The following is a 24,506-nucleotide window of genomic DNA, read 5'->3' as shown; positions in this document are numbered from 1 at the left end:
GACCCTCATTATGTGCCAGTAGCCAGAGACCCTCATTATACTTACTTCCTTGGCAGCGATTCGATGCAGGCCTCTTCCGGCCTGTGTCCCGCGCTGTATGGCTCAGGCGGCGTGATGATGTCATCGCGCCGCCTGCGCCGGCCTCTGATAGGCTATCAAAGGAAGGAAAGGGACACACCTCTCCCTCCCCTGCCTCAGCACAGTCATCTGTATCGCTGTCCTGAGGACGGCGATACTGATGACTATGGAGATGAACGCTTCCACAATGGAAGCGTTCATCTCCCTGTGCCCCGATTTCCAGGAAGGGGGGCACTTGCTCCCCCTTGCCCCCCCATGCGGACGCCCATGGCTCATTGCTGAAACAGGAAGAACAGAGACCGGTGAGGGACCTGGGAAGCTTCAAAAAGACAGAGGATCAGTAGACCATCACTCCTTTAATTATTTTATAACATTCTAAGTATTTTTTTTAATCTAGGTGACTGGACAACTCCTTTATTGGCAGTGTAGATGATGCATTTATTGTAGCTGGTCAGTGTTTCTCATGGAACCTCCAGTCTGATATAGCAGAGCTGGACAGTTCCCATGTGCCTAGAAGATAAAGTCACTGTAAAGTGAATAGTATCTTGGATATTGGTCTCTAACATCATTATGAACATCTTGGCCATAAATCTTTATTATCTGTTAACCATGAAAAAGCAGGCTTGCTGCTTCAAACCAATCTTATTAGTGCATTAAAGAGTAGATTAATAGATTGGACATGAAAAACTATGTTAGGCCTACAAGGCAATGTCACTGGTGGACAACCTCTGACTGTAACTTTTACTTCATCTTTGAATCGCCTTCATACAATTCTATATCGCTATACTGAGTAACTGGGATATACAGAGCGGCACATGATGAGACGATCTGACGTTCTGTGTGATAAACACTTCACTAACCTGGAGCGGGAGTATGCTATGACAGCAGCTGCCATCTACTTAGCAATGGGTTAAGCATTCGACAACCTCCCCCAGCGTTGTCGCTACCAGTTAATAACATACCTCCATCTATTTATAGTGCTGCTCCATGTAATTCCCATAGACTCACTGCATGAGATATTCCAGCTCTTTGCCAAATCTCATTGTTCTGTCTCAGCCAGAGCACTAGGCAACAATCGCTGTCCTTGTCCTGCCACAATCTGGTCCCTGATGGATACTTTAAATGCTCAAAAATATCTCAGCACTGCTTCCCTTAATCACTCCTTTGCTTTGATCCTGTTTTTTCTCTTAATTACAATTAAAACGGAGAAATATGTAAAGAAAATCAACTCTGTAGGTGCCTCAGGAGATCAGCCATGTCCCTTCTTCTTCACTGTCCTGTGTATGACTGTAAGACAACTGGCTGGAGCAGGAGCCCCCCTCCTCTGCCCTGTGTGAAGGAGGACAACAAGATTGCTAAAACACGTTCCCTTGGCTAAGCTTAGCCACCTCAGCCATTTCCCAGTCAAAAATGTAAAGGCAAATGTCTGGACGGAACCCTCCCTCCCTCCCCGATAGTCCATTGTGATCAGCACTTACCCCCTGTATTTTCTAAAAGGTTTTGTGCAAGATTGCTTGTTTCAGAAACATGAAGAAAATCCTGCAGACTGGCAAACAGTGGAGACAAGATTATCTCCTGAGTCCTTTTGTCATGAATTTCTAGGCAACATTTTAGGAGTTTTAACTGGTGGTGGTGGTGGATGGGGGGGGGGGGGGTGTCTGGATGTTCAGACTCCCACTGATCACTAAAACAAAGGGGCAGAAGCACCTTGCCGCTTCATCTTTGATCTGCCCTGCCCAGTGTGTGAAGCAAGAGGTGGGCTCACAGAAAGTCTGAGTCCATACACCACTCACGTTGCAATCAACTGAGCGATGCTGCCCCTTTGTTTTAAAACATCTGGTAAAAGGGAAGATAATACACGCATTCCTCTTCCATGCAGAGAATTTCTTTTGGAAGGAACATGTAACTACAATCATTACTGAAGTAAAGAAAACAAATCACATTTAAATATATACGAATGTTAAGTCCATCAAAATGCAATGATTTCCCAACTTAAAATGGAGCTATTAATTCATGAAACCTAAGACGTAGTGACATTACTATGTCTTAGGTTTCATGAATTAATAGCTCCATTTTAAGTTGGGAAATCATTGCATTTTGATGGACTTAACATTCGTATATATTTAAAGGTGATTTGTTTTCTTTACTTCAGTAATGATTGTAGTTACATGTTCCTTCCAAAAGAAATTCTCTGCATGAAAGAGGAATGCGTGTATTATCTTCTCTTTTACACGTCCCTCATACCTGCCTACCAATCGGTCTCATTACTGTCACTCCCTGTGAGTGACCTCTCAAATGTCGTGGACAGTTGACCATGGCAACTAAGAGGGTAAATGTCTGTGATCAGAGTAAACTCCAATCACGGACATTGCCCACTATTGTCTGCTGTAATGCACAACAGTCACAAACCGGCTATAGAACTGACGTATTGCCTGAGCTGGCGCCATATTTAAACCCCTGACTTCTGAAATACATGCATGGCAGATTGTCACGACCGCTATCCCAGCAGCAGTCGTGACGCACCAGACGGAGGGGAAGGGGGACCCTTATCTACAGATGGGAATAGTATGGCCACCCCTGACTAACCCTAAGCTGGCACCTGTCTGCCCTGATACCCTAGACGGGGTGTGAACCCGTGCGGCGAGCAGGATGCCTAAACCCTCAGTCACCCTAACAAGCCTAGAGTGGGGAAAGGCCGATGGGAGCACTAGTCACCATCACTCATGTCTAGGAGAACAGCAGGGGAAGACAGCAACAAACAAACTATAGCAGAGATAGACTTATCCAGTCACGAGCAGAGAAGGCGATCCCAATCACGACAGTCCACGCCGGACAAGAGCTCCACAGCAACACCATCAAACGATCTCCTTCAAAGGTCAGAATAGAACTGGAAGTAAGGACTATATCTGGCAATGACTGCAAGTGAAACTGAAACTAATATAGTAGCTGGGAGTGGCAGACAGGACTCACCTGAGAAGGATGCCTACAAACTCCCAGTCAGGACAAAAAGGTTCACAAGGCAAAACCCGGATGACATACCCTGAACCATGGAGCAAACTCACAAGCTATCGCGAGTAGCAAGTCGCTGCGACCTTCTCCTCCCAGACCTGTCTGGATCAGTCACAGTCGTGACACAGATGTTGCAAAAGGGTTAATGGACAGTCTCTATAATGCATGGGTTTGCCAGGTCCTCCAGAGTAAAAAGCAGAACAGTATCCATAGACTTCTTTATTGATCCAACATACAGGAAGATGCAATGCTTTGACCCCTTACGGTGGCTGCGTCTTTCTCAAACATACAAATATGGACACTGACCCCAACATTGATATAGATATCTGCAATTTAAATATTAATGTTGGTCTCTATGTGTTTTTGAGAAAGACTCGGCCATGGTAAAAGGTCAAAACGTTGCATTTTTCTGTATGTTGTGGAATCAGTAATGAAACCTCATGAATGATGTTGCCTCTTCTTGTATTGACTAGTAGGACTGAAGGTGTCCCACCTTAGCATATGGACATCCAGATACTCCACATTGCCTTGAGCCTGTCCTACCTACTTTGGCTATAATTAGGTCTTCCAGAGTGAGACAGTTTTTGTAGCCACTCTAATTAGTACCGTGCTTATCACTGAAAAAATGAACCTACTTAAAACATAACTTTTATATTTAATTCTTAAAATAAATCCCACAAAAATAATTGATATGAATCTTATAAATAAACATACTGCAGGACTAGTCTGGGATATCAGATTGGAAGGGAAGACTGCATATATGGATTGCAAATTCCAATATTAATGCTATATTTGTAGCCACTCACTGTTTTGATGCTGGTTGAGTCCAGAATAATGTGATGGCTCCACGCTCTAAAGTTAGAGAGAAAATGACATCTTTGTGGATCAGCCTGTTTTCAATTTTCACCTTGCCGTCGTTCACTTGATCATTGAGTTGACGCTGTAGAATATGGTGGTTCCAAAGGTTTAGAATACAGGGATCTTTATCACTGGTACTCCACGTTCCATGTGTCACTTTTCCATCTTATTGGATATAAGCTTTTGGCTGGGTGGTGGGAGATGAATCCCTACTTGGACTATCACACCCTGCCTAAAAGCGGAGGAATTGCCCCAAAAAGGAACGGCCCCACTTATCGGTGGCTTACCCTGGCAATAACTTTCCATTCCTAGATGTGTTACTCCCAGACAAAATCAATAATATTTTCCAAGCATACCATCAAGACTGCTGAGCATCCAGTAGGCATATCGCTGCAGCTATCGAGCTTCACTTCATCATCTATATCCCCTGATGAACCTGTCCTCTATTCTGACAGGGGAAACGCGTCGGGGTGGTATGCTTGGAAAATATCATTGATTTTGTCTGGGAGTAACACATCTAGGAAGGGAAAGTTATTGCCAGGGTAAGCCACCGATAAGTGGAGCCGTTCCTTTTTGGGGCGATTTCTCCGCATATAGGCGGGCAATTCCTCCACTTTTAGGCAGGGTGTGATAGTCCAGGGAGGGATTCATCTCCCACCACCCAGCCAAAAGCTTATATCCTATAAGATGGAAAAGTGACACATGGAACGTGGAGTACCAGTGATAAAGATCCCTGTATTCTAAACCTTTGGAACCACCATATTCTACAGCGTCGACTCAACGATCAAGTGAACGACGGCAAGGTGAAAATTGAAAACAGAGTGATCCACAAAGATGTCATTTTCTCTCTAACTTTAGAGCGTGGAGCCATCACATTATTCTGGACTCAACCAGCATCAAAACCGTGAGTGGCTACAAATGTAGCATTAATATTGGAACTTGCAATCCTTATATGCAGTCTTCCCTTCCAATCTGATATCCCAGACTACTCCTGCAGTAGGTTTATAAGATTCATATCAATTATTTTTGTGGGATTTATTTTAAGAGTTAAATATAAAAGTTACGTTTTAAGTAGGTTCATTTTTTCATTGATAAGAATTGGATATATACTTACACACATATGTCTCTAACCGCACCTGTGAAATACCACTCTAATTAGTAGCTGAGCTAGAAAGGAATAGGGGAACCACCCCCCATCCAAATTAACTCAGAATTCCCTAAAGTGCATTTCATTGATATCCATCATAAGTTTTTAACTGAAAGATGAAGAGAAATAAAAATGTAGTTCTTGGCACAGCCCACTATGAGCGTCCTCCTGTGGAGAAGTGAAGGGTACGGGTCTCCACGGCATCATCATCCGGATGATACCAGAGGAATGCAGCTTTAGTAAGCCATTACAATTAAGATCCAAACCAGACTGAAATCTCCTCTTCGATCCTCTACGCAGTTCTGCAACGTGTCCCTCCTTCAGGCTTCCAGATACAATCTGCCGCCTGTTCATGCATGATCTTCCTGTGATGTAGCACTTCCACGCTGCTCTGGCATGATGTATTTTGGGACGTGTCCAATTATCAAACCTTTTCCGTTTCTTCATTTTGTTGAGTGAAATTGTCCATATCCATATTTCACAGTTTTCTATAAGGTTTACTTTTATATGTTGTGATACTTGGTGATATAGCTATTTGCTTCAGTACAGGATTCATTTTGTAATATCAGTACATTTTTTTTTAATTTGTAGAGTTTTGAGCCTGTCTATTGGTTTCCTGTTTTAGGGATGGGTTTTCATGAAGACCTCCATCGGATCGGTGCCAAAGAAGGACTGAAGGGAAGGAAGCTACAGAAGGCCATGGAAAGCTTTGCCTGGAATATCACTGTCCTGAAGGTATGTGGTACAGTGCTGCCATCTGCTGTTCTAATATGACAACACATCTGTAATCATTGCATATTGATAACATTGGGATCTGTTCACACTTTCATCCTGACATCCATCATAAAGCTTTGATGGAACCCGCTGAGCTATAATGGCCTTTGTACAGATTTGACATTGGGGCCATTATGCTCACATTGAATAATGTCCTCTGGTAAACTTCAACCTCTTGCTGTCTTGTGGCAAAATAGTAGGTCCCATTGAGAGGGTCATTTTTGGATACACCCAACTATTACAGGACACTGGTGGTGTGTGCACAAGAGCTGTACCTGCACCATTACTTATGGATGCTGGTTTTATCATTCCACTGACAGTGGGGACTTCAAAACCTAATTGCCCCCCCCTTTCCCCCTCAATGTGATCTTTAGGTGTCATGACAGAGGGGGGCCTAAAAGGGCTCCCAGTCTGCCATGTATCTCAGCCTATTAGGCTATGCCTAAGGCAGGACCTAATAGGCTGCCTGTCAGTGTGAGGCTACTCTTACAAGCAATTTTAATCACAACCTTAAATGTCTGCAACTGAAAATCAATTCCATATATTTAAATGTTGTAATTTTGGCGGGGAGCACATGGATTTCTGCAAGCCCCATTCAGGGAAATGGAACTGATTTTCAGTAACAGAAACTTTCCCAAACAAAATGTGCTGCGTTTAATTTCCATTCAATTTTCGTATTAAGGAGGAAAAAAAGTAGCTAAAAGTAGTAAAATATAAAAAATACTATATACATTTGTTATCACTGGAAGTACAACAACCTGATGAATGAAGCTAACATATCATTAATTCTCCATGTTGAATTCTGTAAAAACAAATACCCCAAAAAAAACATGGCCCGAGCCCAAGTTGTTGTGTTTTTCCCCATTCCCTACCAAAAAGAAAAAACATATACATACTGTACTGTTCGGTTTTTCCGTTCCCCACCAAAAATTGTTCCCCAAAAAAACTTGTACTGTGGAAAAATAAAATGTTATGGCGTTTAGAATGTGATGCTGAAAAAAACGAAACAAAAAAATTGCAGCATCATTAAGGGGTTAATATAATTCAGCAGGACAAGGCTTGGCACCATGCACATGGCAGAGGTACATGCACAACGCCTATGCAGAGGTCTAGAGAGTTACTCCATTCTAGGTAACCCATGTGCTGCCATACAGTAACCCCACATGGCACCCGCCTCTCCCCTAGAAGTACTGCTGGGGTGAGAATATCTCTGCAGTGTGGCATCTAGAACGGGTACGGGGGCAGCTTCTGTATGGCGTAGGTGGCAGCGGCTGAACAGTCTCTACACAGGCTGCACTGGTACACCACTCCAAATAGATGTGATTTCAGGATTTAGGAAAAACAGCACAAAGGGTAAATGAATTAGATTAATCGCGCAGTCCTAGAATGGGAATATTGCATCCTGTATGCCTGACACCAGGGGCGGACTGGGAATTTGAAAATTTTACGTGGGCCCAGATTGCTAGAAGATAGGAGCCAACACAAGTAGGCGGAGCCAGCATAACCATAGACAGGCAGTATAATGTGCTACACTTTGATATATGGGTCTGCAGCAGAACCAAATACCATAGTGCAGCACAATATACTGCCCCGGCAGAACCAAATACCACAGTGCAGCACAATATACTGCCCCAGCAGAACCTAATACCACAGTGCAGCACAATATACTGCCCCGGCAGAACCTAATACCACAGCACAGCACAATATACTGCTCCAGCAGAACCAAATACCAAAAAGCAGCACAAAATACTGCCCCGGCAGAACCAAATACCACAGTGCAGCACAATATATTGCCCCAGCAGAACCAAATACCACAGTGCAGCACATTGTACTGCCCCGGCAGAACCAAATACCTCAGTGCAGCACATTATACTGCTCGAGCAGAACCAAATACCACAGTGCAGCACAATATACTGCCCCAGCAGAACAAAATACCACAGTGCAGCACATTCTACTGCTCGAGCAGAACCAAATACCACAGTGCAGCACATTGTACTGCCCCGGCAGAACCTAATACAACAGCACAGCACAATATACTGCTCCAGCAGAACCAAATACCACAGTGCAGCACAATATACTGCTCCAGCAGAACCAAATACCACAGTGCAGCACAATATACTGCTCCAGCAGAACCAAATACCACAGTGCAGCACAATATACTGCTCCAGCAGAACCAAATACCACAGTGCAGCACAATATACTGCTCCAGCAGAACCAAATACCACAGTGCAGCACAATATACTGCCCCAGCAGAACCAAATACCACAGTGCAGCACATTATACTGCCCCAGCAGAGCTAAATACCACAGTGCAGCACATTCTACTACTCCAGCAGAACCAAATACCACAGTGCAGCACAATATACTGCTCGAGCAGAACCTAATACCACAGTGCAGCACATTATACTGCCCCAGCAGAACCTAATACCACAGTGCAGCACAGTATACTGCTCCAGCAGAACCTAATACCACAGTGCAGCACATTATACTGCCCCAGCAGAAACAAATACCACAGTGCAGCACAATATACTGCTCCAGCAGAACCAAATACCACAGTGCAGCACATTATACTGCCCCAGCAGAACCTAATACCACAGTGCAGCACAATATACTGCCCCAGCAGAACCAAATACCTCAGTGCAGCACATTATACTGCTCCAGCAAAACCAAATACCACAGTGCAGCACAATATACTGCCCCAGCAGAACCAAATACCACAGTGCAGCACAATATACTGCTCCAGCAGAATCAAATACCACAGTGCAGCACATTCTACTGCTCGAGCAGAACCAAATACCACAGTGCAGCACATTGTACTGCCCCATCAGAACCTAATACAACAGCACAGCACAATATACTGCCCCAGCAGAACCAAATACCACAGTGCAGCACATTCTACTGCCCCAGCAGAACCTAATACCACAGTGCAGCACAATATACTGCTCCAGCAGAACCTAATACCACAGTGCAGCACAATATACTGCCCCAGCAGAACCAAATACCACAGTGCAGCACATTATACTGCTCCAGCAGAACCTAATACCACAGTGCAGCACATTATACTGCCCTAGCAGAAACAAATACCACAGTGCAGCACAATATACTGCTCCAGCAGAACCTAATACCACAGTGCAGCACAATATACTGCCCCAGCAGAACCAAATACCACAGTGCAGCACATTATACTGCTCCAGCAGAACCTAATACCACAGTGCAGCACAATATACTGCTCCAGCAGAACCAAATACCACAGTGCAGCACAATATACTGCTCCAGCAGAACCAAATACCACAGTGCAGCACAATATACTGCCCCAGCAGAACCAAATACCACAGTGCAGCACATTATACTGCCCCAGCAGAGCTAAATACCACAGTGCAGCACATTCTACTACTCCAGCAGAACCAAATACCACAGTGCAGCACAATATACTGCTCGAGCAGAACCTAATACCACAGTGCAGCACATTATACTGCCCCAGCAGAACCTAATACCACAGTGCAGCACAGTATACTGCTCCAGCAGAACCTAATACCACAGTGCAGCACATTATACTGCCCCAGCAGAAACAAATACCACAGTGCAGCACAATATACTGCTCCAGCAGAACCAAATACCACAGTGCAGCACATTATACTGCCCCAGCAGAACCTAATACCACAGTGCAGCACAATATACTGCCCCAGCAGAACCAAATACCTCAGTGCAGCACATTATACTGCTCCAGCAAAACCAAATACCACAGTGCAGCACAATATACTGCCCCAGCAGAACCAAATACCACAGTGCAGCACAATATACTGCTCCAGCAGAATCAAATACCACAGTGCAGCACATTCTACTGCTCGAGCAGAACCAAATACCACAGTGCAGCACATTGTACTGCCCCAGCAGAACCTAATACAACAGCACAGCACAATATACTGCCCCAGCAGAACCAAATACCACAGTGCAGCACATTCTACTGCCCCAGCAGAACCTAATACCACAGTGCAGCACAATATACTGCTCCAGCAGAACCTAATACCACAGTGCAGCACAATATACTGCCCCAGCAGAACCAAATACCACAGTGCAGCACATTATACTGCTCCAGCAGAACCTAATACCACAGTGCAGCACATTATACTGCCCTAGCAGAAACAAATACCACAGTGCAGCACAATATACTGCTCCAGCAGAACCTAATACCACAGTGCAGCACAATATACTGCCCCAGCAGAACCAAATACCACAGTGCAGCACATTATACTGCTCCAGCAGAACCTAATACCACAGTGCAGCACAATATACTGCTCCAGCAGAACCAAATACCACAGTGCAGCACATTATACTGCTCCAGCAGAACCTAATACCACAGTGCAGCACAATATACTGCTCCAGCAGAACCTAATACCACAGTGCAGCACATTATACTGCTCCAGCAGAACCTAATACCACAGTGCAGCACATTATATTGCTCCAGCAGAACCTAATACCACAGTGCAGCACAATATACTGCTCCAGCAGAACCTAATACCACAGTGCAGCACAATATACTGCCCCAGCAGAACCAAATACCACAGTGCAGCACATTATACTGCTCCAGCAGAACCTAATACCACAGTGCAGCACAATATACTACTCCAGCAGAACCTCATACCACAGTGCAGCACATTATACTGCTCCAGCAGAACCTAATACCACAGTGCAGCACATTATACTGCTCCAGCAGAACCTAATACCACAGTGCAGCACAATATACTGCTCCAGCAGAACCTCTCAGGACAGCCCCAGATGGTTATATACCCAGCAAGGCTGAAGTGGGCCCTGTTGGAATTTTCCCTGTAGGGTCTATGGCCTGTCCGCTCCTGCCTGATGTGTTTGTTCTCAGGTGAGATAAGCTCCCTACAGGGGTGTCTGACAGCAGGTTACTCCCATCTCCCCACACTCAGTCATGCTAAGAGCGCCTGTGTTTCCGATGGGGAGTAGCTCTGTCAGCTGAATTTCTACTTAAGGTGTATGGGCACATGAGTCTGGAAGTGATGTGGCGGTAGATTGTAGTGTACACAGTCCTATCACGCTGTGTAGGGCGACAATACTGTTGATAAAGGGTGGCAGTGCCCACACATCTGGCACGCGTGCTATTGCCGTTTGTGGCCAGACAGTTTCAGCAAACATGATTATGTAGTCTTTGTCTGGTTCAGAGCGATATCATAGATCTGTTCCCTCGTAACAGTGTTATTCTATTATACATTGCTGGGAAGTATCTTCATGTAGCACCAGCTTTTAGAGATCCAGGCCCGGTCATTTTAATGACTCATTAAGCTCCTTGAACAAACAGTGTGTTTAAATATGAAGAGATTTGCCTGCTGGCGGCTCCTGCTGTAATAGTTCATAAATTATAATCTATTACAGGTTAACCCTTCTTATACTGACACTAATAGGAGATTTCTAGCACCTATTAAGCACCTATATTTTCCACAATATACAAGTCTTGCAAGCAGAATATTGCTTATTACTATGGCATATTCATAAAGAGAAGAGTTCTTATAATGCTGATCCCTGTGGTCAAGGTGGCTGCATAAATAGTGGTCTCCTAATATAATCTGAAACACTCAAAGTGTTCCAGGAACAACAAGTAAGGAAAATGTGACAGCTTGCACTCTGCTGTTTATGGCAGCCTGCAGTCTGTGGACGCATTGGGGCAGATTTATCTACGGTATGTATTTATGCCAGGTTTTTCTCATAAATACATTACATTTTTCGAACACTGAACGGATCTCTGAAAGTGCGTGTATGCTTTAAGGCCATGCCAGTGGTGGTTCATCATTTTCCATACTTTTCTTCTTGGAAAGGTGGCAGAATACAATGGCAGGCCAGATGCGGTGATCATCTGCCAGACTTTGGCAGGTTCTGCGCCAGTATTAGAACAACCTCTATTTAGGCTACAGGTGTAGAAGAAATTTGACATTCCAGCACCTAAGGTGTTAAATTAGCAGTAGGGTTTTCATCTGGACTGTGCACATAATACATGTTTTCACACAGCCATTCATTGATTATATAAAGGGGGCTTCTACTTGTAAACGTCCTTGATCTTCATACATTATGGGTGCAGTGTATTTTATATGTTTCTATACCTACCTTTACATTTATACAACCTCAATTGCAAAAAAGTTGGGACACTGTATAAAATGTAAGTAAAAACAGAATGCAATGATTTACAAATCTCATACAGCCAATATCCGTGTTTTGTGGATCCGCCAAACACCAAGGTCGTGTGAATGTCCTCTTAAGAACAGCCATTATTCTGTACTTGAAATCACTGCACGTTGTTGTCTTCTCTCAGCCAAAACCCATTGAAAATGAACTGAGGCAAAATGGAAAACTGTTATGTGGTCAGGTGTATCAAAATGTAAAATTCTTTTTAGAAAAAACACAGCTACCGTGTCCTGAGGACTCAAGAGGAGAGGGACCATCAAGCTTGTTATCAGCACACTGTTCAAAAGCCTGCATCTCTGATGGTGTGGGGTTGCATTAGTGCCTATGGTGTGGGCAGCTTATCCATCTGGAAAGGCACAGTCAATGCTGAACAGTATATCGAGGTTTTGGGGAAAAAGATATATACTCCCATCCAGACAACCTCTCTGCCAGGGAAGGCCTTGCATATTTCAGCAAGACAATGCTAAACCACATACTTCATCCATCACAACAGCATGGCTTCACAGAAGAAGAGTCCGGGTGCTGAACTGACCTTCTTGCAGTCCAGACCTTTCACCAATAGAAAACATTTGATGCATCATGTAATGAAAAATCCAGCAAAGAAGACCCAGGACTGTTGAGCAGCTAGAATCCTACATCAGACAAGAATGGGACAACTTTCCTCTCCCAAAACTCCAGCAATTGGTCTCCTCACGTTCCAGACATTTATAGACTGTTGTTAAAAGAAAAGTGGATGCTATACAATGGTAGACATGGCCCTGTCCCAACTTTTTTGAGATGCTTTGCTTCAATCAAGTTCTAAATAAGTTATTTTCATGAAATTGTAAAATGTCTCGCTTTCAGCATCTGAAGTGTTCTATGATCTATTATGAATACATATGGGTCTGTGAGATTTGCAAATCATTGCATTCTGTTTTTACTTACCTTTTACACAGCATCCCAACTTTTTTGGAATTGGGGTTGCATTTTACTTCAGTGGGTATTCCAGGATTTTAATATTGATGACCTATGCTCAAGGATAGTCCATTGATATCAGATGGGCTTGGGTCTGAAAATCCTCACCTCCCACTGATCAGCTGTTTCAGAGTAGCTCCAGCATCGGAGGTCAGTGCAGGAACTACACAGTCCATTTTTCAGTAGATGGAGCTGCTCCCATCTGAAGTGAATGTCAGCAGTGCTGCAGTTACAAGCTCCATTCACTGCACAGTGGACAGAGCTGTGTACTTCTGGCCCTGAAACATCTGATTGGCGGGGGTTTCTGACCTTTGACAATGAGATCCTGAGAATAGGTCATCAGTATTAAAATCCTGGACAACCCCTTCAACAGAAGCCACCCATGGGTATATAAAGACCTGGTAGTGTTAGCAGTCACTAGGGAAATGGCAGATGAGTGCAACATAGCAAAGAAATGGACCATCAATCCCAGATTAGAATGGGTTTTCCACTTTAGAAACTTTTTATTTTTGTAAGAAAGGTTCCTCAGCTGATCGCAGGCTGTCCTGCTGCTGGCAGCAATGGATACATTTTCCTGTAGAAAGGGAGAATTGAAGCATTACATGGTACCCATTGAATTAATTGGGCTCTTTGTCTAAAGCACAGAGAGTGAGGCACTCTTTGTAGTCACTCTTCCCTCCGGCTTATTGATGGAAGTTCTGTATGAGAAGACTCCTGCCGTTTCCTTATCGGCCTAACAGGGTATGTAAAAATTATTTTCTAAACTGGACAACTCTTTAAAGAGGACCTGTCACCTCTCCCGACATGTCTGTTTTAGTAACTACTTGCATTCCCAATGTAATGACAATTCTGCAACGTCTGTTCTTATGACTCCATGTTGTGCCGTTCCTGTATTATTCCTGCTAAGAGTTAGGAATGAATTGCCAGCCGTTTGCAATGAAGATCCAGATGAGTGTTACCAGGGGGGTCCCTGTACAGTCTGACATTGATAGCACTGATTGGGTGTAACACCCAGCTGGTAGTAATTCATTCATGACTTCTAGCAGGAATAATAAAGGAATTGCACATTATAGAGTCATAAGAAGATATGCTGTGGAATTGTTATTACAAGGGGGATGCAAGTACAGTAGGTGCTAAAACAGACATGTCAGGAGAGGTGACAGGTCCTCTTTATATTGTACTGAAAATCATCTTAATATAGTGCAAATTAAGATTGATGATGTACTTTAAATGCACTATACAATCACCCCTACACACAGACATTAGATAGATCACTCTACTCGCAAGGGCTTACATTCTTAAAGGCTATGAACACCTTTGGGGACAATTATTATGTTATTGCATTCTACTCATTTTTCACCTACAAATCATATTTTCAGTTGGTCTTTATTAAAACATTTTCAGCCCTTTTCCTGTACAGAGGTCAATCTGTGTATTTGCAGAGTAGCAGGCATTCTGTGCACAGTGTGTCCCGTCAGATAGAAGCCCCTCCACCCAGGCTCGGACTGGCCCACAAGGGTACAGGGGAATCCCCCGGTGGGCCCCTGAGCAAGGTGGGCCCCTAGTCTCCCACCCCCTGCACAAGTGGCACATAACACAGTAGACTTACTGCACTACATACAATACATATATTCAATGTACAGCACCTCAACCAGCCTATGTTCATATAAAAAACTTGTTAAATTATTTATTATATTCGACTGTACGGTACGGTGGGCCCCCCAAAATAAATTTTACTGGTGGGCCCTAGGTACCCCAGTCCGACACTGCCTACAGCTCATGTGTAGCCCTTATCTCAGAGCTCGTAAACACTTATTTAGGCTAAATTCTTATCAGTTTGATACAGTTTGATAAGACTTGATCTATAATGAGTGTTTATGAGCTGTCAGGGATTCATAGATAAGGCCTACACATGAGCTGCCAGGGCTTCTTTCTGACGGGACTCACTCTGAACAGAAAGCCTGTACAGAGAAAGGGGCTGAAAATATTTAATAAAAACCAATTGAAAAAAATAATTTGTAGCCCAAAATGAGTAGAACTCAATAATAAAATAATTGCCCTCAAAGTTGCCAATAGCCTTTAAAGAAATCACAGAGAAATGGAAAACTGCAAAGACCTTACAGTCAGAAATAGATTGAATGGCATTTAAGGCACTCTCAAGCCTGCCATCTCTTCTTTTGTTTGTTCTGTCATCCGTATAAAACACTTTTCAGATTCCCAGCAGACAAATTACTGTCATTATGTGGGAATTCAGCTGGTAGTGTGCTAAATAGTGTTAATGGAAAGCTGAGTCCTCCAATACACCATGTCACCTAAACGTGCATAGAATAAGCTTTCATCCACACTACAGTATGTGTTTTGCAATCCGCAAATTGTGGATCCGCAAAGAAAACGGATGACGTCCGTATGTCATCCGTTTTTTTGCGGATCAATTGTAACAATGCCTATCCTTAGGATATGGTTTTTTTTTGCGGGGCTACGGAACGAATATACTGATGCGGACAGCACACGGTGTGCTGTCCGCATTTTTTGCGGACCCATTGAAATGAACAGGTCCCCATCCTATCCACAAAAAAAAGGAATGGACACGGAAAAAAAAATACGTTGTGTGCATGTAGGCTAAGGTGGTGAAATACCAGCACATACATTCTGCCTAGTATAATATAGTAAAATAGGAAGAACTTCAGATGAAACACCATTGCAGATGCTTTAGACTCTGGCCTTAGTGCTAATCCCTCTGGATCCACTGGTCACACCTTCTCTCCATTTGTATTGTATACTGATGCCGTACAGCGTTGTAAGTTAGCAATTGGTGCCTATAAAATAATGGAAAACAAATACCCATTGGCTTACACAGCGCTCTTTCCTGACCAGGCCCTTGTCCATTAGTGCCCATAACTGTACCATCTATTCTCCCCATATAAAAAAAAAAAAAAAAAAAGCCAGACTTTCTGATACAAGGGTAAAACAAAGTTCACTAACTGGTGTCTTAGGCTACTTTGACACTAGCGTTAAAGTTTTCCGGTATTGAGCTCCATCCTAGGGGCTCAATACCAGAATAAAACGCATCGGTTTTGTCCTAATGCATTCTGAATGGAGAGCAATCCGTTCAGTATGCATCAGGATGTCTTCTGTTCCATCCCTTTTACGATATTTGGCCGGAGAAAATAACGCAGCATTGCTGTGGAGCAATCATGTTGGGACCCAGCGCTGGGAATCAGGTAGGTAGGATCTCCAACGTGGGTCCCTCCAGTCCGAGAGGTCTGCATTAGTGCACAACCCCTTTAAGATGAATTCCAACACAGCAGATTTGTTGCAGAAATATCTACGACAAGAAATCCACTCTATTCATGGAGGTAGGGCATGTAGAAATCCATGCTCATGCTGCAGACACAACTCCATTCAGATGAATCAAATGGATTTTCAGCAGGGAGTTTTAACATCAAGACGAGCATTCACATCACACCGATCTTGCGGGCACTAATACTGTGCTCGTGCGAGCATGAGCAGGGCAATGGCTGTAACACACAGCCTGAGATCAGAAAAAGCCCTGATCGCCCCATTTAACACTTTAAATGCCTCAATCAAAGCTGATCACAGCATACATAGGGAGAGTTGAGTTGAGGCAGAGACCCTCCTTTGAGGCACTAAGAGCTCAAACATTATAGGGCAGAAAGCCTAGGGTCCATTGACTGGCATCATGTCTGTCCTGCCATACTCCCTGTTGTTAGGGTGTACTTATATATGCCCTAATAACTGCCAGTGTAAAGTAGCACGACATAAAATATGGCACTGATTTAGTTATGTCACGACTGTATAAACCTGTTCAATAAACTTATAACATTGATGTGGCTGTAAAATAAACAAAACGGTTTTTTTGCCCCTTAGGGCTCTTTCACACCTGCGTTCTTGTCTTCCGGCATAGAGTTCCGTCGTCGGGGCTCTATGCCGGAAGAATCCTGATCAGGATTATCCTAATGCATTCTGAATTGAGAGAAATCCGTTCAGGATGCATCAGGATGTCTTCAGTTCCGGAACGGAACGTTTTTTGGCCGGAGAAAATACCGCAGCATGCTGCGCTTTTTGCTCCGGCCAAAAATCCGGAACACTTGCCGCAAGGCCGGATCCGGAATTAATGCCCATTGAAAGGCATTGATCCGGATCCGGCCTTAAGCTAAACGTCGTTTCGGCGCATTGCCGGAGCCGACATTTAGCTTTTTCAGAGTGGTTACCATGGCTGCCGGGACGCTAAAGTCCTGGCAGCCATGGTAAAGTGTAGCGGGGAGCGGGGGAGCAGTGTACTTACCGTCCGTGCGGCTCCCCGGGCGCTCCAGAGTGACGTCAGGGCGCCCCAAGCGCATGGATCATGTGATCACATGGATCACGTCATCCATGCGCATGGGGCGCTCTGACGTCACTCTGGAGCGCCCCGGGAGCCGCACGGACTGTAAGTATACCGCTCCCCCGCTCCCCGCTCCTACTATGGCAGCCAGGACTTTAATAGCGTCCTGGGTGCCATAGTAACACTGAAAGCATTTGGAAGACGGTTCCGTCTTCAAATGCTTTCAGTACACTTGCGTTTTTCCGGATCCGGCGTGTAATTCCGGCAAGTGGAGTACACGCCGGATCCGGACAACGCAAGTGTGAAAGAGGCCTTAGTAATATAATAAATGAATCCTTATTATATATGTACCAACACATTGGTACATATAGGCACCTACATAAGATACAGTTTGTCCTGAAAAAACTGGTTGAGGGGAGGTTCACACAAAGTTTTTTAGAGGAGTTTTTGAGGGAGATTTTCCTGCAAGTTTTTTAGCCAAAGCCAGAAGTGGATTCGAAAGGAATCAGAAATATAAAAGGACGGACGGACTTATACTTTTCCTTCCTGCTGGATCTACTTCTGGCTTTGGCTAACAAAACTGCAGGAAAATCTTCATCAAATCTTCCAGCAAAAAACTCCCTGTGCACCTACCCTAAGGCCCCTTTCACACGGGCGAGTATTCCGCGTGGATGCGATGCGTGAGGTGAACGCATTGCACCCGCACTGAATCCCGACCCATTCATTTCTATGGGGCTGTTCACATGAGCGGTAATTTTCACGCATCACTTGTGCGTTTCGTGAAAATCGCAGCATGCTCTATTTTGTGAGTTTTTCACGTAACGGAGGCCCCATAGAAGTGAATAGGGTTGCGTGAAAATCGCAAGCATCCGCAAGCAAGTGCGGATGCGGTGCGATTTTCACGCACAGTTGCTAGGAGACGATCGGGATGGAGACCCGATCATTATTATTTTCCCTTATAACATGGTTATAAGGGAAAATAATAGCATTCTGAATACAGAATGCATAGTACAATAGCGCTGGAGGGGTTAAAAAAATAATAATTATAATTTAACTCACCTTAATCCATTTGATCGCGCAGCCGGCATCTCTTCTGACTTCTTTCTTTGCTGTGTGCAGCAACAGGACCTGTGGTGACGTCACTCCAGTCATCACATGATCTTTTACCATGGTGATGGATCATGTGATGACCGGAGTGACGTCACCACAGGTCCTGTTACTGCAATCAGCAAAGAAGGAGACAGAAGAGATGCCGGCTGCGCGATCAAGTGGACTAAGGTGAGTTAAATTTTTATTTTTTAACCCCTACAGCGCTATTTTACTATGCATTCTGTATTCAGAATGCTATTATTTTCCCTTATAACCATGTTATAAGGGAAAATAATACAATCTACAGAACACCGATCCCAAGCCCGAACTTCTGTGAAGAAGTTCGGGTTTCGGTACCAAACATGCACGATTTTTCTCGCGCACGTTCCCGCAACGCACCCGCACCTTTTCCCGCAACGCCCGTCTGAAAGAGGCCTAAAGGTGTTGTGCTGAATTTGAAAAATATAGCTGCTGTTTTTTTTTTGTTTTTTTTTTTAAAACAGCACCACACCTATCCTCTTGTTGTGCGTGGTATTGCACCTCAGCCTCATTCACAATGCAGCAGCGGTGATGTGCCAGCAGTGATCATGTCATGCAATACCAAACTTAACCCATTTGTAGGAATATGAGCAGAGCACTCTAATTGCCATGTTCACACAGGCTGCCATGATCGCTATTGGCACATCACCACAGCCTTGGCACTGCAATGAAGACCTACAGGTTGATGTTTCTGCTGTATGTTCAAAACCAGCATCTGACTTTATATGTCCTCCATCTCAATGTTACCTTTCATCTGCCTCCAGTATTTCAGTCACTTACTGATAAACTTCGCACACCGCATTCTCACAGATTTTTTTTCCCCCCTATAATCTCACAGGGCCAAGCTGACCTCCTCAAACATGCAAAGAACGAAGCTGTGGACCATGTGAGGCAGATCCACCATGCGGGTCAGTCCTGTGGAATAAGCAGTGCCAGCTCTCACTCCCCCTCTCTTGATATCTTCAGACCGAGAGTGGCACTGGAACCCATTCCCGAAGCAGACGGCGGAGGCAGCGCTGGCTCATAAAGATGCATTCAGCAGCCAGGAGAGCAAGAACTTAACCCCTGGCCTAGCGGGCCCTTCTGCATCATATTGCTGTGAACTGCAGAAGAGTCCCAGAAGCTACAGGGTAATTGTTAGGATCTCCCTCCATATTGACCCTCTATCTTCCTTTACCACCCCAAAACACAGCTGTAGACTAGATCTGCAGAGTTCTTCATAATGATCCAAAATACAGAAGTTCGGGATAGACGTCTAATGGAAGGAGTACATTTCTGTTTCGTGCACTTACAGACCAGCCTCACTTCCCCTCTATTTGTACCCTTCCCAAAACCGTGACAATTTGGGGTTATGAGGGGAGAAGTGTATTGCTACCTCTGTTCACTTTCTCCATGCCCCTCTGTTCATGTATTGTATGAGATCACTCGTGGTTTAAATACACTTGTTCAGAGCCATTTCTAATTTATGTGTATTTATAAGGGGGTGTGAAAGAGTTTGTATAGCTGGGTTGTCTTGAAATTTTTAAATTTGGAGCAGTCATAGAAGTATTGGAGATTGCGTGTGACCCAAATCTTATTGTGATAGAAAAAAGCTGTCCAGGATGAAACTAGCCACACCATTACCTAAAATACAGAGGTTTTTTTGCAGCAAAACCAAAGAATACTGTACATCAAGGTACACAATGACGTTGCCTACCCAGTACAAGAGTCTGAGAATTGTTAAAGGGGTTAAATAGTTAAATATTACATTATTATAAATACATTCCTAAATACCTTTCATTGGTTATAATGGCTCGTTTTGTCTAGGGAGCAATAATTAGGGGAAATAAAATGTCCGTCGTCCTATTAGTACACAAAAAACCTGCCCTAATCACACAGGAGGACAATTTATTTTAGAACACTGAGGTAAAGAGCTGCCTCATCCTCCTCTCCTACTTATCACAGATTATGATCCTGAATACATCTGATAAGATCTTCAGCTGAATCTCTGTAGGAATTGAGTTCACGAGGGACATAAAGTACAGAGAGGATGAACAGGACAGACTGTGGTAATGTGGGGCTGTGGTAATGGAGGCTGCATACAAGTGCTGCACCCCCACCTCATCTCTATACTTTGTCTCTTCATGAACCCTATTCCTACAGAGATTCAGCTGAAGATCTTATCAGCTGTATTCGGGATCATAATCCCTGACAAGCAGAGCAGAGAGGAGGATGAGGCAGTTCTTTACTTCAGTGTTGTAAAGTAACTTGTCCTGCTGAGTGATTAGGACAAGGTTTGTCTGTACTAATAGGACGGCGGCCATTTTATTTCCCCTGATGATTGCTCTGTAGACAAAATGAGACATTATAACTTATGAAAGACATTTGGGAATATATTTGTAATAAACTAATATTTAAGTATTTTTATTTTCTTAATTCCCGGAGAACCCCTTTAAGGTCAAATATGAAACATTTTCCAGATATGGGAAGATCTGGCTTTCAGTTGAGTTTCCCTTTAACTTGTTATGTGCACAAAACTATTAAATAATACATTCTGCTGTGCTACATCCATACAGAGTTGCTTTTGGCATATAGTTAATGGGGTATTCTAGTTAGTTATCCCCAGGATAGGGGATAACTAATAGGTTGGGTGGGGGTACTACAGCTGGGAAGAAGAATAGGGGTCCCATACCCCGTGGAGCCTCCCAGAATGAATGAAACCATTGGTCTAGCATGTGCACTGCTGCTCCATTCCACTGTACAGAAGTTCCAGAGACAGTAGAGAACAGCGCTTGGGTATTTCCAAAATTCCCGTAGAGATGAATGGAGCCACAGTTCGCATGCCCGACCTGCTGCTCCATTTATTTCAGGGGTCTCTGAAGGGCACAGGGTCTCCATTCTCATGATTTAACATCTGGAATACCCCTTTAAATAATATAATTTTGGAGTCTTATAGATACCACTAAGAGGAGTGTCCAGCATACAGTTTTTTTTATGTATGTTGAATTCAGTAAGCTCCTTTTAGTGATGGCTGTAGGTGGACATTTTCCCATTTAAAGGGGTTGGCCACCCTAAGTATCAAAAATCCAAAAAGCCCCAGACAATAGCCAAAACCATGAAGTATTTATATCATGTGAACAGGGGCGGACCGAGAACCCTCAGGGCCCCCGGGCAAAATAAATCAAGGGCCCCCTTACAGGCCCCACCCATGTTCTGCTGCAAGCCCCACCCTTGTCCCGCCTCCATGCCCCGCCTCCAGCCACACCCTACACAATCTTTAATAAGATTTCAAAGTTAAAGCGACACAAAAGGCACCCAGACCACTTCAGCTCATTGACGTGGTCTGGGTACAGTGTCCCTTTTGCAAATCGAGCTGCAATGTTCTAGAGAAACTGCATTGTTTACGTTCCAGTAATAAGTCAGCCTCTAGTGGCTGGCAGCCACCTGAGGGCTTCCTGGAGTAAAACAGACCTTTGATTCAATGCTTTCATATGGGGTGATCTAATCTCAGCGTCCATTAGTGAGCCTCTGTTAGAAACAGTCCCCTCCACCTTGTACTTGTTCCACTGATCTGCTACTTGCGGGCTACGTGGGCATGAGTTCAGTCACTTTGGCGCGTGATCCCGCGAGACCCGTGACCTACAGCGGCGGGTCTCGCGGGATCACGCGCTGCAGGACGGGATTGCGCACCGAAGTGACTGAACTCATGCCCACGCAGCCCACAAGTAGCGGAACAATTATAAGAGGGGTGGGGAATAGCCAAATTAAAAAATATTTTGAACCAAAAGGTGTGCTTTTGGTGGGTTTTGAACTAATGGTGGTCTGTGGATGGCACTGTCGTGGGGGCTCTGTGGATGGCACTGTCGTGGGGGCTCTGTGGATGGCACTGTCGTGGGGGCTCTGTGGATGGCACTGTCGTGGGGTCTCTGTGGATGGCACTGTGGGTGACACATATATAGCACCTTATGCTATATATGTGTCATCCACAGATCCCCCATAACAGTGTCCCTGTGAGTGAATGACCCCCAATACAGGGTCTGGGGGCTGGCATCTGGTGTTGTAATGGCAGCGGGGCCCGGTGCAGTCACTGTATTCTATCGCACCGGGCCCCGCTCACTGTAATACTAATTTTCATATGTGAACAAGAAGAGAAATCCTCTGCGATCCTCTCCCTCTCTGTACTCACAAACTCAGTAACAGCCTGGCAGGCCGGGCGGCAGCGCAACTCACTGACGTCACGCGCCTGCTCCGCCTGATTCATTCATAAAGTGGGAGGAGCAGGCGCGTGACGTCAGTGAGTTGCGCTGCCGCCCGGCCTGCCAGGCTGTTACTGAGTTTGTGAGTAGAGAGAGGGAGAGGATCGCAGAGGATTTCTCTTCTTGTTCACATATGAAAATTAGTATTACAGTGAGCGGGGCCCGGTGCGATAGAATACAGTGAGTGCACCGGGCCTCGCTGCCATTACCACCATTACCAGGCCAGCATACAGTGAGTGCGGCGGGCCCCCATCCCAGCCGGGCCCTCGGTCCGCCCCTGCATGTGAAATGTACCGGCTATATGTCCTTTTTCTAACCTGTTCCCCATGGCACACTTCCCTGGAGGAGCTCCTCAGACAGCCTGTGTGGGAGGAGCAGCTGTAAAGTGAAAGTAAAAATCCCAGCATGCACTGCAGCAAGTATCTTCAGAGGAACAGTCACATGACATCCCCACCCACCTGTGTTCCCATGGAGACAAGAGCCCCTCCGACATTATAAATATCTCAGTCATCAGTGAATAACTGCAGACATAGTAATAGGAAGAACCCCCCAGTCCCAGCAATAAAGAGAGGTCACTGCCCGTCCCACACAGTCACTACCATGTATCACACATTTGTTGTTGGGGGAGTTACCCTGTTTATAAACTTGCTGTGGGGCCTAGTAATTTCTAGTTGTGCCACTGGATGTAAGCCATGAACAGAATGAATAGAAGGGGAGATTTATCATCTGCCTTGTTTCTGAAATGTGGCGTTAAAAAGTTGCAAACTATGTGTTTGCGACTTTTCAACTGTGCCTTTTAAAAAAAAAGGTGGGGGGGGCATGACAATGGCCAGGAGGGGGCGTGATCAGTCGCCTCAACAAATTTATGTTCATTTTCTCCAGTTTTCTGACTCAGCCAGAAGTACAAATTGATCTGCTCACATAGCGAGGAGCATCCTGTCTATCATCACACGACTTGCTCCCAGCTGACAGCCTAGAAATCATCTATGTGTATAGGATTACCCTTCACCTGGGGAAAAAGAGAAATGAGTGTAGACATCTCTGTATACAGTGTACAGGGGGGGTCACACATCTGTATATACAGTATAAAGGGGGTCACAAATTACCAGTGTACACTGGTACCTTATAAACAGTATATAGTTGTATGTGTCCTACCTGTACACTGTATATAGAGACACCCCCTTTCCTGTACACTGTGTATTATGATAATAATGAGATCCTCCGGTGCAGGGGGTCACACATCTCTATATACAGTGTACAATGATGGTGGTGGTGGGGGTCACATATCACTGTATACAGAGGGTCACACATCTCTATATACAGTGGTGGTGGTGGGGGTCACATATCACTGCATACAGTATACAGAGGGTCACACATCTCTATATACAGTGTACAATGATGGTGGTGGTGGGGGTCACATATCACTGTATACAGAGGGTCACACATCTCTATATACAGTGGTGGTGGTGGGGGTCACATATCACTGCATACAGTATACAGAGGGTCACGCATCTCTATATACAGTATACAGTGTTGGAAATGGGGGTCACATATCACTGCAAGCAGTATACAGAGGGTCACATATCTCTGTATACAGTGGTGGGGTCACATATCACTGCAAGCAGTATACAGAGGGTCACATATCTCTGTATACAGTGGTGGGGTCACATATCACTGCATACAGTATACAGAGGGTCACATATCTCTGTATACAGTGGTGGGGTCACATATCACTGCATACAGTATACAGAGGGTCACACATCTCTATATACAGTATACAG

General features: G+C 44.6%; 1 protein-coding gene across 1 annotated transcript in view; it reads left to right on the top strand.

Annotated features, from left to right (window-relative positions):
• LOC121004434 (inactive phospholipase C-like protein 2) overlaps positions 1-19,945 on the top strand; it is a 129,283-nt gene extending 109,338 nt beyond the window's left edge. The window contains exons 5-6 of the mRNA XM_040436642.1: positions 5,718-5,827; positions 19,329-19,945. Coding sequence (XP_040292576.1) covers positions 5,718-5,827; positions 19,329-19,517 — 299 coding nt within the window. The 3' untranslated portion in view covers positions 19,518-19,945. The remainder of the gene's footprint in view (positions 1-5,717; positions 5,828-19,328) is intronic.
• The last annotated feature ends 4,561 nt before the right edge of the window (positions 19,946-24,506 follow it).

This window comes from Bufo bufo, chromosome 6 (assembly GCF_905171765.1).
Source record: "Bufo bufo chromosome 6, aBufBuf1.1, whole genome shotgun sequence".
NCBI lineage: Eukaryota > Metazoa > Chordata > Amphibia > Anura > Bufonidae > Bufo > Bufo bufo.
The sequence above is the reverse complement of the archived record's forward strand: the minus strand, read 5'-3'. Positions and strand labels throughout refer to the sequence as shown.